Source organism: Pseudochaenichthys georgianus, chromosome 19 (assembly GCF_902827115.2).
Source record: "Pseudochaenichthys georgianus chromosome 19, fPseGeo1.2, whole genome shotgun sequence".
NCBI lineage: Eukaryota > Metazoa > Chordata > Actinopteri > Perciformes > Channichthyidae > Pseudochaenichthys > Pseudochaenichthys georgianus.
In genome coordinates this window covers 4,491,107-4,504,186 of record NC_047521.1, presented here as the reverse complement: position 1 = coordinate 4,504,186, position 13,080 = coordinate 4,491,107, and the positions used below count along the sequence as shown (strand labels likewise).

Here is a 13,080-nt window from a genome sequence, read left to right as displayed (position 1 = left end):
GGGTGGGGGCTGGAGCTATTGGAGCTACAACGAGCCGTTAAAGGCAGAGAGTGAAATTCAGTGAATACAATACACGTAGTTTACAGAGATGCTGTTTGAGAAACCAATGTGAGTTGCGTTTATCTTTACCCATGGATGCACAATAAGAACGGACCCATATGGTCTTACTGCCAGCCCACGGAGCTGTAATAATGGATATATTGCACATGTTTGCTATAATTCATTATCATACTACATGGGCTGTATGATTAAATCTTGTACCGTAGATGTTGTATTAAATAAAGTTAATATTACTTATTATTATAAGTATATATATATATATATATATATATATATATACAGTGCAATCATTCTTTCATGCTAAATGAAGCTCTGTTTCTTGGATATCACTAGATCCTGTTACAGCGTAATATAAGTACATAACGATTGATGTCTACATTAGCATAATTACTAGCTAGCCGCTAGCTGCTAACTGCCGCCTCGTTAATATCAAATCCATCATAATCACAATCCATTACCATGCCGTCATGAACGTGCGGTGCTGTTACGTGTACGCAAATTGACGTGCTTGATGTGAACAAGCATTTTGGTTAAAGTTGCGCATGCGCTATGAGCGCAGATACAGGTACTTCTCAGGCATGCCGGGTAATCTGTGACGTTTCGCTCTCTCAAAAGTTGAGAAGGGTGTCACTACCCGATCCGTCCCCCTGCCCGATCGGTACTGCGCATGTGCGAGATGGTCCGGAAGTCCGGACGGCAACGCAAGATGGACACTTGACACAGTGGCTTTTAGCAAAGCTCAAAAAGAAAACTCGAGAGATGAGTTATTGTTATTACAACGTGACTTCACTATTATTTAACAACTCTTTTTATTGGGTTCTTTTATTTGGGGTTAAGTACATTGTCAGAATAAGTGAGAAATGGATTTAACTTCTGTTAGACAGCTATCATACTGAATAAATATTTACTGTGAATGTATGCAAACATGTATGGCATATAGCTGTCTAACAGAAGTTAAATTCATTCCTCACTTATTCTGACAATGTACTTAACCCCAAATAAAAGAACCGTACAGAGACGCTTAGATAAGCAGGGGAGTGCATCTGAAGAGATAGGTTGTTGTGCTCCCTATCTCTGTTTCTTATCCTATATCGAATAGAACTGCTCGGGTCTTGATAGATTGAGTGGGGAAGTTCATGAGATCTTTCTAGAGGGTTATCAAGAATAACTTTGATCCAATGACCTTTCCCCTCTCTGTCTGTGTCTGTGTATTCTCTTGTTCCGGTTAACCCAGCCAAATCTTTGTTCTTGTTTTGTATCTATATCTACGCCGGGATCCGGAGTCGAGGCTGATCCTCTTGCTGTAGTCCTGTGTCTTGGATCCTCTATCCTGAGTTCTGGATTAAGTCGTGGACTTGGGGTCGTGGCTGAACCTGTCTCTGCAGTCCTGCCTGGGTCTCGTCATGCTGCTTCCCTGATGGCTTCCACAGGATTGCAGCTGACATCCTCGTGGATTCATCTTCTTATTACAGACACATGCATTTCAGACACATTCGGTCTCTATGCTGTCAAATGTATTATCTATTTGATTTACACACGGCATCTATTGCACGTCTGTCCGTCCTGGGAGAGGGATCCCTCCTCTGTTGCTCTCCCTGAGGTTTCTCCCATTTTCCCCCTTAAACTGTGGGTTTTCTCTGGAAGTCTTTCCTTGTACGATGTGAGGGTCTAAGGACAGAGGGTGTCGTTTTTCTCATACTGATACTCTGAACAATCTGTGCTGTTGTATTTGCTGTAAAGCAGAGGTGCCCAGTACGTCGCGGGGGCAATGCTGGGAGATCGCGAGTCATTCATAAAAAAAACAAATCCAGCTCCGTTAAAATAGACAAGACAGGTTTTGATCCCTCCTCCCTTGGCCTCCCTGCCACTTAATTCAGGAGTTTACTTGAAAGACAGAAAAAGCGACCTATCGCTTTCCAGTCTGTTAACCCAGAATGCAAAGCGATACAAAATCAGTCAAGTGCCGGGAAAACTCAAATTAAATTAAAGAGACAAACAACAAAATGAGTGCGGGACCGAGCAACAAGCTAAAGACAGACCACTTCCACCCAGAATGGGAGGAAGAATATTTGTTGTGATGTCACATTCAAAGGTTATTTGCCTTATGTGTAAATCAAGCGTCGCTCTGCCAAAGAAAGGTAACGTGAGGAGAGGCATTATCGGAGTGTTCACAAGGCATATGACAGCGACTTCCCTCCGAGTAGCGAGTTGAGAAAGAGAAAGGTCATGTATTATTGCTACACAAACATTATCTCGCAGTCTTAGTGTCGCCAACTCGTTTCTAACATGCAAAAAGAGAAACAAATGCGTATATGGTCGGTGTATTTTCGATCTTTCCGATCTAGACTAGATCTCCCTCCCCCGTGTGCGAGGGGGGCGGGGCCGTTTACACACACGCAGCTGCTCCATGCAGCAACACACGGCGGGGGTGGCTAGAGAAGCGCTCCAAGGTGTGGTTACATGTTACCCGTCTTGAGGTGGACAATGCTCCTTGCCAAGAGAGTTTAGCGTGTGAGGGCGGTAACACGAGCAATTTGTCTAAACATTTAGCAAAAGTGCTCCACATCCAGACGGAGGAATGCACCGGGTTCCACTGTCTTTCTAGTAGCTCTGTGGCCCCGTCCACGAGTAACGTCTCCACGTCAGGTGTTCTGCATGCTAGCAGCAACACACGGAGTTAACTACATTATACAAACATGGGTTAATGATTAGAGGCAACTGAGTTATTTATTTTGTTAAAGTTTCAGCTATTCTGTTTACAGTTCTGTCATCACATTATTTAATATGATTTGTTAAAACATTATTGTTTATTTTGATGTGAAATATTATTTAATTTAAATAAAAAGCAATGTCAATTTTGTAAACAATTTGTTAATTTAATAATATATGTATTTTTGAATCAAGTATTAATCTTTATTGTCTTCATTGTTAGTTTCCACATGCCTAAAACAACCTCAAGCTAAATCTAAAAGTTGATGGCTAAATAAGAGCGTTTGAGAAATTGTGCAAGGCATACAGTAATAGTCCGAATAGTCGATTAATCGTTTCATTAATCGATTATCAAATGAGTCGTTTGTTGCAGCCCTATTGTAGTTATCCCATGTATAAATAAAACGTGTTATTCAGCAACCCTTGCAATTTGGGATTTTATTTTTGGTTGGTAGACCTCGTGAGTTGGTCATTTCAAAAGTAGCTCACCAGCCAAAAAAGTGTGGGCACCCCTGCTGTAAAGTGTCTCTACTGTAGGCTATTTTTATTTTATGTACAGCACTTTGGCTCGACCAAAAATCGTTTATAAATGTGCTATATAAATAAAACTTGATTTGATATTCTCCCCGAGCCCCCTGCCTGCACCTTTCTGACAAAAATACGCTATGTGGACACAGGGCCTAAATCATAATTCATCCATTCTGAATCTACATGACTTTTGTTTTCTGTCAGTTTTACACAGTCTTACCTCCAGGACTTTGATCTTGCCGGGCGTGCAGTTCTCCAGGGTAGTGTCCAGGCAGTGTCTGAGGGGGGGGTTGTCCAGGAGGCCCTTTAGCAGCTCGTCCTGCAGCAGGCACCCCCGCTCCTTCTCCACAGTCTGCTGCAGTTCAGAGTGAAGGTTTCCGTTCAGCTCCAAGCCGCAGAGCAGGGCCAGCAGCCTCAGCAGGCCCGGCTCAGGGGGCTCCGGGCTGGGGAGGGGGCCCTCTGACTCCCCCTGCAGGCCGGGGATGGACAGCTTCACACCATGGGGGGCCAACTTTCGCTGCAGTCTTTGTATTAGACCTGGATGCAAAGAGTGGGGAAAAAGTCTTAGGAAATGATGTGGGAGATGATACAAAAAAAGGAAACGAGTTGAACAAAATAAATAAAACCAACAACTTACAACAGTTTAATAAAGCCATATGTTTTCTATAAGTTTGAGGATTAGGTCTGCTGTTGTGTAATGTAAACTTCAAGTTGTCATAGCAAATAAAAATGTCAAGAAAATAGTAAGTCGTAGTCATCTCCACGCAAACTCGTCCCACCTATGCATTCATTTGTTCCAACTCTCCAACTTGATCAATCTTTTATAAAACCTAATTGGAGTTTGGGAACAAAAACTTGGTTCCAATTTTTGAGAATTTTGGTTCTGCCTATCGGTTCATAAATATACATAAGGCACTCGATGGATGACGCTGCACAAAGTGATATATTCCGTTTTTTTTGTTGTGTCAGCACCATGAGAAGATCGGTTGCAAAGGTAGGAGGCCGTGATCCACGGACTGTTCTTTATTGAAGCATCTTGTGTTCATTGTTACAGTAGGAAGATGACATCTATTAAAACTAACTTGTGAATCATTTAATGAATGAAAAGATTTCTTTTGAATTATCGTAGTTAATAACATTAACTGTATGCAATTAGTTGATATCCTATGAATATAAAAATACACATGCATACCTATTGTGAATTTGAAAATTAATTGTGTAAATGAAAAACAGGTTTGAAATACTGTATGACAGTAAAAAAAGAATACAGTTTTAAAAAGGGGGATATGTAAAATATCCATAAAGAAATAGAAAATCTGTTTACAGTTCTGTTTCAAATGGGTGTTGAGAGATGTATCCATAGGTCTCTTCATTTTGCTCTCAAAGTGCACCAGATTGATGCATTTAACTTCAATATTTAAAAAACAAATCTTCCCGGGGAGCATGCCCCTGGACCCCCCCTATGTGAGGTCCACACACCACCTATAAAAATAGCACTTGACCCCTGCTTACACCTATATGCCGTGAGCTGATTATTGAGCCTTCATTGTAACAGTCGCGGGTACACTGTGTATTTGCGTGGGGATTGTTGCAGTAGAAAGTTCCACTGTAGCGACCGGTACATTAATGGGAAACCCTACATGTTTGAGCACCCTCTATAAGAATAGAAATTAGGAAAATGTATGGTTCCCATTCCTATAAGTTATGTTGTCTTGATTATTGTGAGGTCATCATAACAAAGAAGTGTGAAGCTATGTCACATAAGAAATAACAACATTCATAAAGCCTTCCTGACAGGTGTATCTGTACCTTTACAGAGCCTCAGCTGCTCTGCAAGCTTCCCATTGGACGTCAGGCACTCTGTGTCCACGTAGGGAACAAACACAAACTCCTCCAGGGTGGGGGGGCTCTGCTGCTGCTGTCGGCGGGGGGCCACAGTGGCGTGCAGACCGCTGATCTGGACTCCACCGGCAACAATGTGGTCAAGGCAACGGTTTACGTGGACATCGGCAGCTACGGGAATGAAAGAGATAATTAGTTTAAGACTAATAGAAGGTTAGCACGTTAGCTCAGTTCCAACATTTTAAATATCTGGACACAAAAGAGAGGAATTTATATTTCTAAATGGCATAGGGATCTTTCTATATACGTTATCTGTTTGTATCTACAGTGTAACCTCTAAACACCACTGTTTTACATAATTTGGACATTGGACCATTTTTTCCTTAAAGTGAAACCACACCTTGTTTTCCCTCAGCGTCGTCGCAGACCTTCTCCAGATGCAGAGATGGGTCGATGCACACGGAGCGGATCCTGGTGGGCAGACGCAGACTGCGCCCTGACAGCCCCACCACCATCATCTGCAGCATGGTGTCCAGAAAGGTCACCCAGTTTCCGGACCACTGCAGCTTCCCACTGTCTCCTGGAGACGGCCAATCACATGACGGTAGCCAATCAGCAAAAACAATATAGAACACCAGAGTGTTGGGTTGATAAATGAAAAACAGACACACACCTGCATTGTTAGATTCCAAGATTCCTTGGAAGGTCTTTCCGTAGTCGTATCCGCGCAGTCGCAGCTCTTTGTAGATGTCGTGTGTGGTCAGCTTCATTTTGGAGTCACCGGCGATGTAGGCCGCTTGGTTTTTTATCTGACTGTGGAATGAGTCAAGGGCTGCATCCTCCAAGATGCTCACCTTACCTGAACATCACAAGGGATAAAGAGCAGAAGGAAGGCAGAGGTTACTGGTGAGACTGCATTTTGAAAATAAAAAGGGATACTTTTCTAGGATTATTGCAGTTTATACACAGAAGCAGACCCTGATGCCGAGGTCGACCTCTTGTTATGGATCATCTCTACAAGGGACTGACGTTGATTATCATTGGAACTGCTGGTTGAGACTTATACATCGCTGCATAAACCCCCATTACTTTCATTTTGTCCCATTGACACATCAAATAGTGAAAGAGGATAGGAGTCATACCTGATAGAGGCATATGAATACTATGTGGTGAATTCATTATAATGCAGGCCTAAACAAAAGAACCATATCAAGTAAAAAATGTAATTAAAATAAAATTGGATCATAAAACGTATGACGGACATCCTTATGTGAAAGTAGTCCTAAACCTACATCTATAAGTAAGACAGATATTGTCTAGACACACATGCACCGATTATTGGACTCAAACCCGGGTCCACTTCATTGGGGAATGAGCCACTGTACATGGGCCGCCATTTCTACCAGGTGGACTATTCAGCCGCTCAGTGACACAACATTTGATGTTGAAAACATGACATAGACCAGAAGTGAAGTTGAATAAAACCCACATTTCTAAATCAAACATTAAAATTGAGAGAAGTCTGGTCCGTCCAGAAACTCTCCTGTGTGTTTGCACTGTCAAACAACGCAGGTTGAAAGTCTACGTACCACTGACAGCCAGGTTTCCATTCTCTGAAACCTCAAACTTGTTGGTGGCAGGCATGAGGTGCACCTTCAGCTGGACCGAGCCTGTGATGAACAGAAAGGTGAGGAGAGAAAAGAGACATTACAGGTTCATCATTACATCCTAATCAAAGACCCCCCTCCATGCTCCCACCCCCTGCTGTGCTCTCACCGCTCTTTGGCAGGATGGTGGCCCTGTGGATGGTGATGTCCTCAAAGGTTACAGGGGTGCTCTCCATGACCGCGCCTAGGCTTCTCATCAAGGTACGCCAAGCCAGCACCAGGTAGCCCGTGGCCGGGTAGAGGACACGCCCATCGATGCAGTGTCCAAGCATGTAGTAGTCTGGAGACTCTGGGTTGATGTCTATTTTTGGCCAAAGAAGGGTTTAAAACCATGGTCAAATTTAATTCTAAAGCACCTTTTCTTAATATTAATATGACAAAAGAAAGCAGAACTAGTTTTTGACCCAGATGAGAATTTCTTACCGATATTATAGACAATGGCAGAGTTGGATCCTCCTGAGCCTGAGGAGAAATCCTCGGCCTTGGGAACGTCCCAGGTCTGGGAGTGGTCCCACTGCAGCAGGGGCGAGATCAGAGGGGTTCCTACCGGCACAGGGTACTTCACCGCCGGGCAGAGGCTGTTACTGTCCATGTTGAGGCTGAAGAGGAGCATTCAAAGATTCAATATTAGCAATCTGAAACGGCTTCCAGGAACAAAGAGAAGCAAACTGACCTCAAATTGTTTTGTTTTTTATGACCCAACAAGATAGTAGTAAGTTAGGTAAGGTTACCAGATTTATGCCTTTTTTATTTTAAGCCTTTTCTAAAATGTTTGTGTTTTTGTCTTATAATGTTATCTCTGCCAACTAATTGAAAAATAACTGTTAAACTTTGTAATTATATTTATATTTTCATATTCCTTTTTGATTTCCTTGAAATGTTTGTATATTGTGTTGTTCTCATAGTATGTATTATCTACTTGTTCTCATAGTATGTATTATCTACTTGTTCTCATAGTATGTATTATCTACTTGTTCTCATAGTATGTATTATCTACTTGTTCTCATAGTATGTATTATCTACTTGTTCTCATAGTATGTATTATCTACTTGTTCTCATAGTATGTATTATCTACTGGTTCTCATAGTATGTATTATCTACTTGTTCTCATAGTATGTATTATCTACTTGTTCTCATAGTATGTATTATCTACTTGTTCTCATAGTATGTATTATCTACTTGTTCTCATAGTATGTATTATCTACTTGTTCTCATAGTATGTATTATCTACTTGTTCTCATAGTATGTATTATCTACTTGTTCTCATAGTATGTATTATCTACTTGTTCTCATAGTATGTATTATCTACTTGTTCTCATAGTATGTATTATCTACTTGTTCTCATAGTATGTATTATCTACTTGTTCTCATAGTATGTATTATCTACTTGTTCTCATAGTATGTATTATCTACTTGTTCTCATAGTATGTATTATCTACTTGTTCTCATAGTATGTATTATCTACTTGTTCTCATAGTATGTATTATCTACTTGTTCTCATAGTATGTATTATCTACTTGTTCTCCTAGTATGTATTATCTACTTGTTCTCATAGTATGTATTATCTACTTGTTCTCCTAGTATGTATTATCTACTTATGCCTTATACGTATGCTCAATAAAGTCTTTATATTAAATGACAGGTAATTATCTAATAATACACACATTGACATTTGTATCTATATTTATATATATTTAACATAATTAAAATGATCCATATCTGTATATATCAACACCTTTGCTATTCCTTACATTTTTAATGTCATTTACTTATTATTTCTTGCTTTATGATCAAATCATCACCATGTGTTCGACTAAACATTGAAGTGAGGCGTCTACTGACCCGTTCATGTAGATTTTCCCAACGTTTGACAGGAAGAACTCCAGGTTGTTGGCGTGGCCTCTCTTCATCAACGGGAGGATGGAACATGTCGGCTTCAAGCTACGCTTCAGGATGGCCTGTGCAGGAAACATGTTAAGTTAATCAGAACAGTGGCCGTCTCTGTAGTGAATGAACTCTATAGGACTACAATTCCCAGGGCACAAGGGTTCTGTGGTCTTGGTTGCGTACCTGCAGCAGAGCGTGAGGGGCTATCTCCACGGTCACAGCGTTCTCCGGCACCAGGCTGAGGCCCTCGTGGAACAGCACGGGGCTCACCAGGTTGTTGACGTGGTAATCAGCCGAGCTGTACAGAGCCAGAGGAGAGTCCCAGTCCGCCTGAGGGATGCTGGTGCTCACCCAGCGGGGGGAGCGCAGCCGAGGCTCCTTGATCACCTTCACACAAGAAGACAGAGAGTGGAGCAGCAATGAGTCCAACTATGTTATTAGATTCCTGAAATGAGGTATGTGGTTAACACAAGCTAAAGGGTTTTTCTAGTTTTGTTCCACAACATAAAATACATCAATAAATACCCCACTGGTGAACGTCTGCAGCTTTTACGCGTCTGAAAAAAGATGTGTTGTCATCACACCAAACGTTAGCTGCCTTTAGCTTAGTGGTGCTGATGTGCTAGCTTTTTACTTCTGGCAATTGCTTTAATGCCTCAAAAAGGGTTTTGGTTAATATGTGCAGATTATCCTGCTTAACAAAATGTGTTAAGTATCATAAACGTTTTGACATATATTTTGTTTTCCGCAATATTTCAAAATCCAAAGGAAAAATCCCATCGGCTTTTTGTCGAGGAAGCCCTTGTGTCGCCTGCTTCCGGGTTGGCCTAGAGAAATACAACATCACTTCACTACTATTATTTTGACTATATGCATTATGCATGCGTTTCGACACATATTTTAATTGAAGAGATAATATTCTGACATGCCGAGAATCCAAAAAAAGAAAGGTTAAATTAAAGCAGCCTAAACGTTCACCATGCTGTCGTTGCATGACGATAATAAACTCTTAATGAGAATGTGGAAGCAGAGCTGCACTGTGGCTCACTGCTGGAATGCAGCAGAGCGACGTACCTTCTTCAGAGCAGCCAGCAGGGTGGGGGCGATGGAGGCCATGTAGTAGGAGTGGAAGGCGACACCAGCGCTGCGCACCTCCTTTGCAAACACTCCCTGCTCTTTCAGCTCGGACACAAACGCAGTGATGGCTGCCTGGTGGAACACACACAACACACCTGTCAATACACAACACCCTGCACCTGGGAAACACTAGATGAGTGAAAACCCATCTTTCATTAGAAAATACAGTTTCTATTGTTCTTCTAAACCTGACATTGTTTTAACAAAGTCCAAAGCATTGTTTTCTGCGTAGTTATGTTACAGCAAATTACTGTATTCTTCTTCAAAAACGGTTTACATTTTCGAAGTAGTGTTTCTAAACTTAGTATTTAGCACCAATAGCATTTTAAACATAAGGTTATTCTTTTGTACATAACGATAAAGGTACCAAGTCTGTGTTAAGCACTGCCTCTAGCGGTCACGAAGAGTTCATTGAGACGCAGTCACCTCGATAGGTTTTGTTCAGTGTAGTCAGACTGTGTATTATTCAGGTTCTCTGAGTGCGACCAGGTTCTGAAGGAATGTCTGACCTGAGGGCCGGAGATGGTGACGGTGTCCTCAGCATTGTGGCAGGCAGGGACCACTCCCTTAGGACACTGAGCTATACACTCCTGCCACGTCAATCCTGGAACAAAAAGCATACTAATGTGAAAGATGTGTACAATCTAATAAAAACAAATACTAAGTGTAATTCTTCAGAGCAGCCAGCAGGGTGGGGCGATGTACCAGTACCAAAAAGGGCCATAACACAAGTTGTTAACATAAATCCAGTTGATCTTTGAATGTGCGGTTGCAACATCCGACAGATTTTGAGAGAGCAGGTCACATATTATCAATAAGAATGTAATTTGACTGAAAGATTTTTTAAATCCCGACACCTAGACTATGGCGATTTTCATTTCATTTAAGACATTGTGCATATTTCATGCAAGCATATTTTAAAATATGGAAAACAATCCCAACTGTCTCTCACCGATGGCAGCCATGCCTCCTGGAGGAAGGTTGGCCTCCTTGATGCAGCGGCCCCTCCAGTAGGCAGCCAGCAGGGCCTCAGTGTGGCTGAGGGAGCCGTCAGCGTAGCCACAGGCCAGCTCTCCTACAGAGTGGCCCACGATCCCATCCGGCACAAGGCCCAGCTTAGTGAGCAGGTCGATCTGAGCAATCTGGAAAAGGCCACGAAACAAAGGTGATTATTTCCATAGTTACATTACATTACATTACATTGCATTTAGCTGACGCTTTTATCCAAAGCGACTTACAATAAGTACATTCGACCAGGAAGACACAACCTTGAGGAAAACAGAATCATATAAGAACATCAGGTTTCAAAGAGCCAATCGTTTCAAGTGCTGCTCAACTGGCTAAGCCAGTCCTTTATTAGTATATAAGTGCTATATATAGTTTCTGTATTTTCTGATTCACTACGGCAATACAACTAACCCTGCTTTTGCTCTATATCAGTTCCATTATATTAATATGAAATAACTTATATCTAAATAAAAGTAAAACATATTTACCGTAATTTTCAGACTATAAGCCGCGCCTTTCCGCCCATCTTTCGACCCTGCGGCTTATATAACGGTGCGGCTAATCTATGGATGTTTACAGCTAACGGCCACTAGGGGACCTCCTCAATCTATGGATTTTACAGGTTACAGTCCACCACCTTTAATTCTATGGGCTCTATGGCCGGTCCGCGCCCCAGGAAAAGCTGGAGGCCGGAAAAGAGTGAGACAGGTAGCGCGCCAAAGTAAAAGTGGAACCGAGAGACAGAACGAGAGCAAGACAGTTTGTGCAAAGGAAGTTTTCATGCACAAACCCTTCGTTCAGTGGGAGGCTCCACAAAGTTTGACTAGCGGCGATAAATCATTCACCAAAACTGGTCGCATGCGAAAAGCAACTTTCGCTCAAGTTTGCGAGTGGATCCTGACGGCGTGGAGGAGTGTCAAAACATCCACGATCACCAACGGGCTCCGAAAGGCTGGACTGCTTACTGTAGTGGACATTTTTATTATATCCCTATATGCTTAAACCAAATGCTTCTCATTTCCTGAGATGTACCATTTTCTTCCATCTACTCTACTGTGGGTTTATTCCCAGGCGCTTCAAGGCCACAGAGCTGCTTTGGCTACTGGGAGACTCACACACACTCACACCAGAACTCCCCTACTCTGGGAACCGCTATGCTATCTACCGCTCAAGGCCAGGTGTCTAATAACAATGTGACCGTGTGAAGACAGATTTCTAACGTTCCCACTCCTTTCCTATATAAGCTCTGCTCCCACATTGTATGGCGCACACTCACGCAGACTATTCTATGCTCTGTGAGACCCGTGTCTATTTGTTTCATTGTATCTTATGTTATTTGAAGCTTCAGATAAATAACTAGAAAGACGGTCTGTCTGATTCACCATTTATTTGTTTTGATCACTTTGACTCGTACTCTCCACAGTGTTGGGTCCTAGATGTCCATAACATTACATATGGTGATTAAACATTAAAACACCTGCGGCTTATAGTCCAGTGCGCCTTATATATGTACACATCATTCCATTTAGCTGCTGCGGCTTATACTCAGGTGCGCCTCATAGTCCGGAAATTACGGTACATGAATTCCCTACCCTGTAGTCTATGTCAAATGACATGCAAGAGTTCCCACATTAAACATGGCGTCTTCACTCTACCTGTATGGCAGCCAGGCCAACGAAAGCGTGAACGGTGTCTTCAAAAGTGGCCTCGTCTGCGTCCATGAGCAGGCTGGACACCACCAGGCCGGTCTCCTTCAGAGCCACGTCCGACTTCAGGATGGACTCTCTGAAGTCAGGCAGCTGCATGAGGCTGCGGCCCATCCCGGCCCACTGAGTCCCCATACCTGGGAATACAATGTTCACACACCTTAGCTCAGCAATATAGCATTTCCTTAGAAAGACCCTCACCATCAAAAGGCCATTAGACAGACGCATGGCATCGTTTCTAAAAAAGGCACATATAATGGTTGATGTGTTCTACACAGTTGAAGTGTGAACGGCTTTGTTTCACACAATTCTTCCAAAGCTTTTTGAGATGTTGGAGTCTGTTCATTTGTGATACTGATAGTATGTATATATATATATATTTATAAAGCTATTTTGGACCTATGCAAACACTGAATACCTCCAAACTGAAATAGATGTTCACTACACAGAAAAGGCAGATACAATTATACTGAAGTCAAGAGGAACACTACGAATATGGCGACAAAGCAAGTCATGTCCTAGCTCTTCACCTCGAG

The 13,080-nt window shown here is 42.2% G+C and overlaps 1 protein-coding gene across 1 annotated transcript in view; it reads right to left on the bottom strand.

Annotated features, from left to right (window-relative positions):
* The window catches only part of fasn (fatty acid synthase), a 50,403-nt gene that overhangs the window by 17,203 nt on the left and 20,120 nt on the right, over window positions 1-13,080 (bottom strand). The window contains exons 10-22 of the mRNA XM_034107899.2: window positions 12,494-12,681; window positions 10,783-10,972; window positions 10,340-10,434; window positions 9,768-9,902; window positions 8,877-9,080; window positions 8,649-8,764; window positions 7,230-7,405; window positions 6,916-7,107; window positions 6,729-6,809; window positions 5,813-5,998; window positions 5,540-5,719; window positions 5,107-5,310; window positions 3,518-3,834 (exon numbers count right to left, since the gene is read on the bottom strand). Of these exons, the coding sequence (XP_033963790.1) occupies window positions 3,518-3,834; window positions 5,107-5,310; window positions 5,540-5,719; window positions 5,813-5,998; window positions 6,729-6,809; window positions 6,916-7,107; window positions 7,230-7,405; window positions 8,649-8,764; window positions 8,877-9,080; window positions 9,768-9,902; window positions 10,340-10,434; window positions 10,783-10,972; window positions 12,494-12,681 (2,264 nt within the window). The remainder of the gene's footprint in view (window positions 1-3,517; window positions 3,835-5,106; window positions 5,311-5,539; window positions 5,720-5,812; window positions 5,999-6,728; window positions 6,810-6,915; window positions 7,108-7,229; window positions 7,406-8,648; window positions 8,765-8,876; window positions 9,081-9,767; window positions 9,903-10,339; window positions 10,435-10,782; window positions 10,973-12,493; window positions 12,682-13,080) is intronic.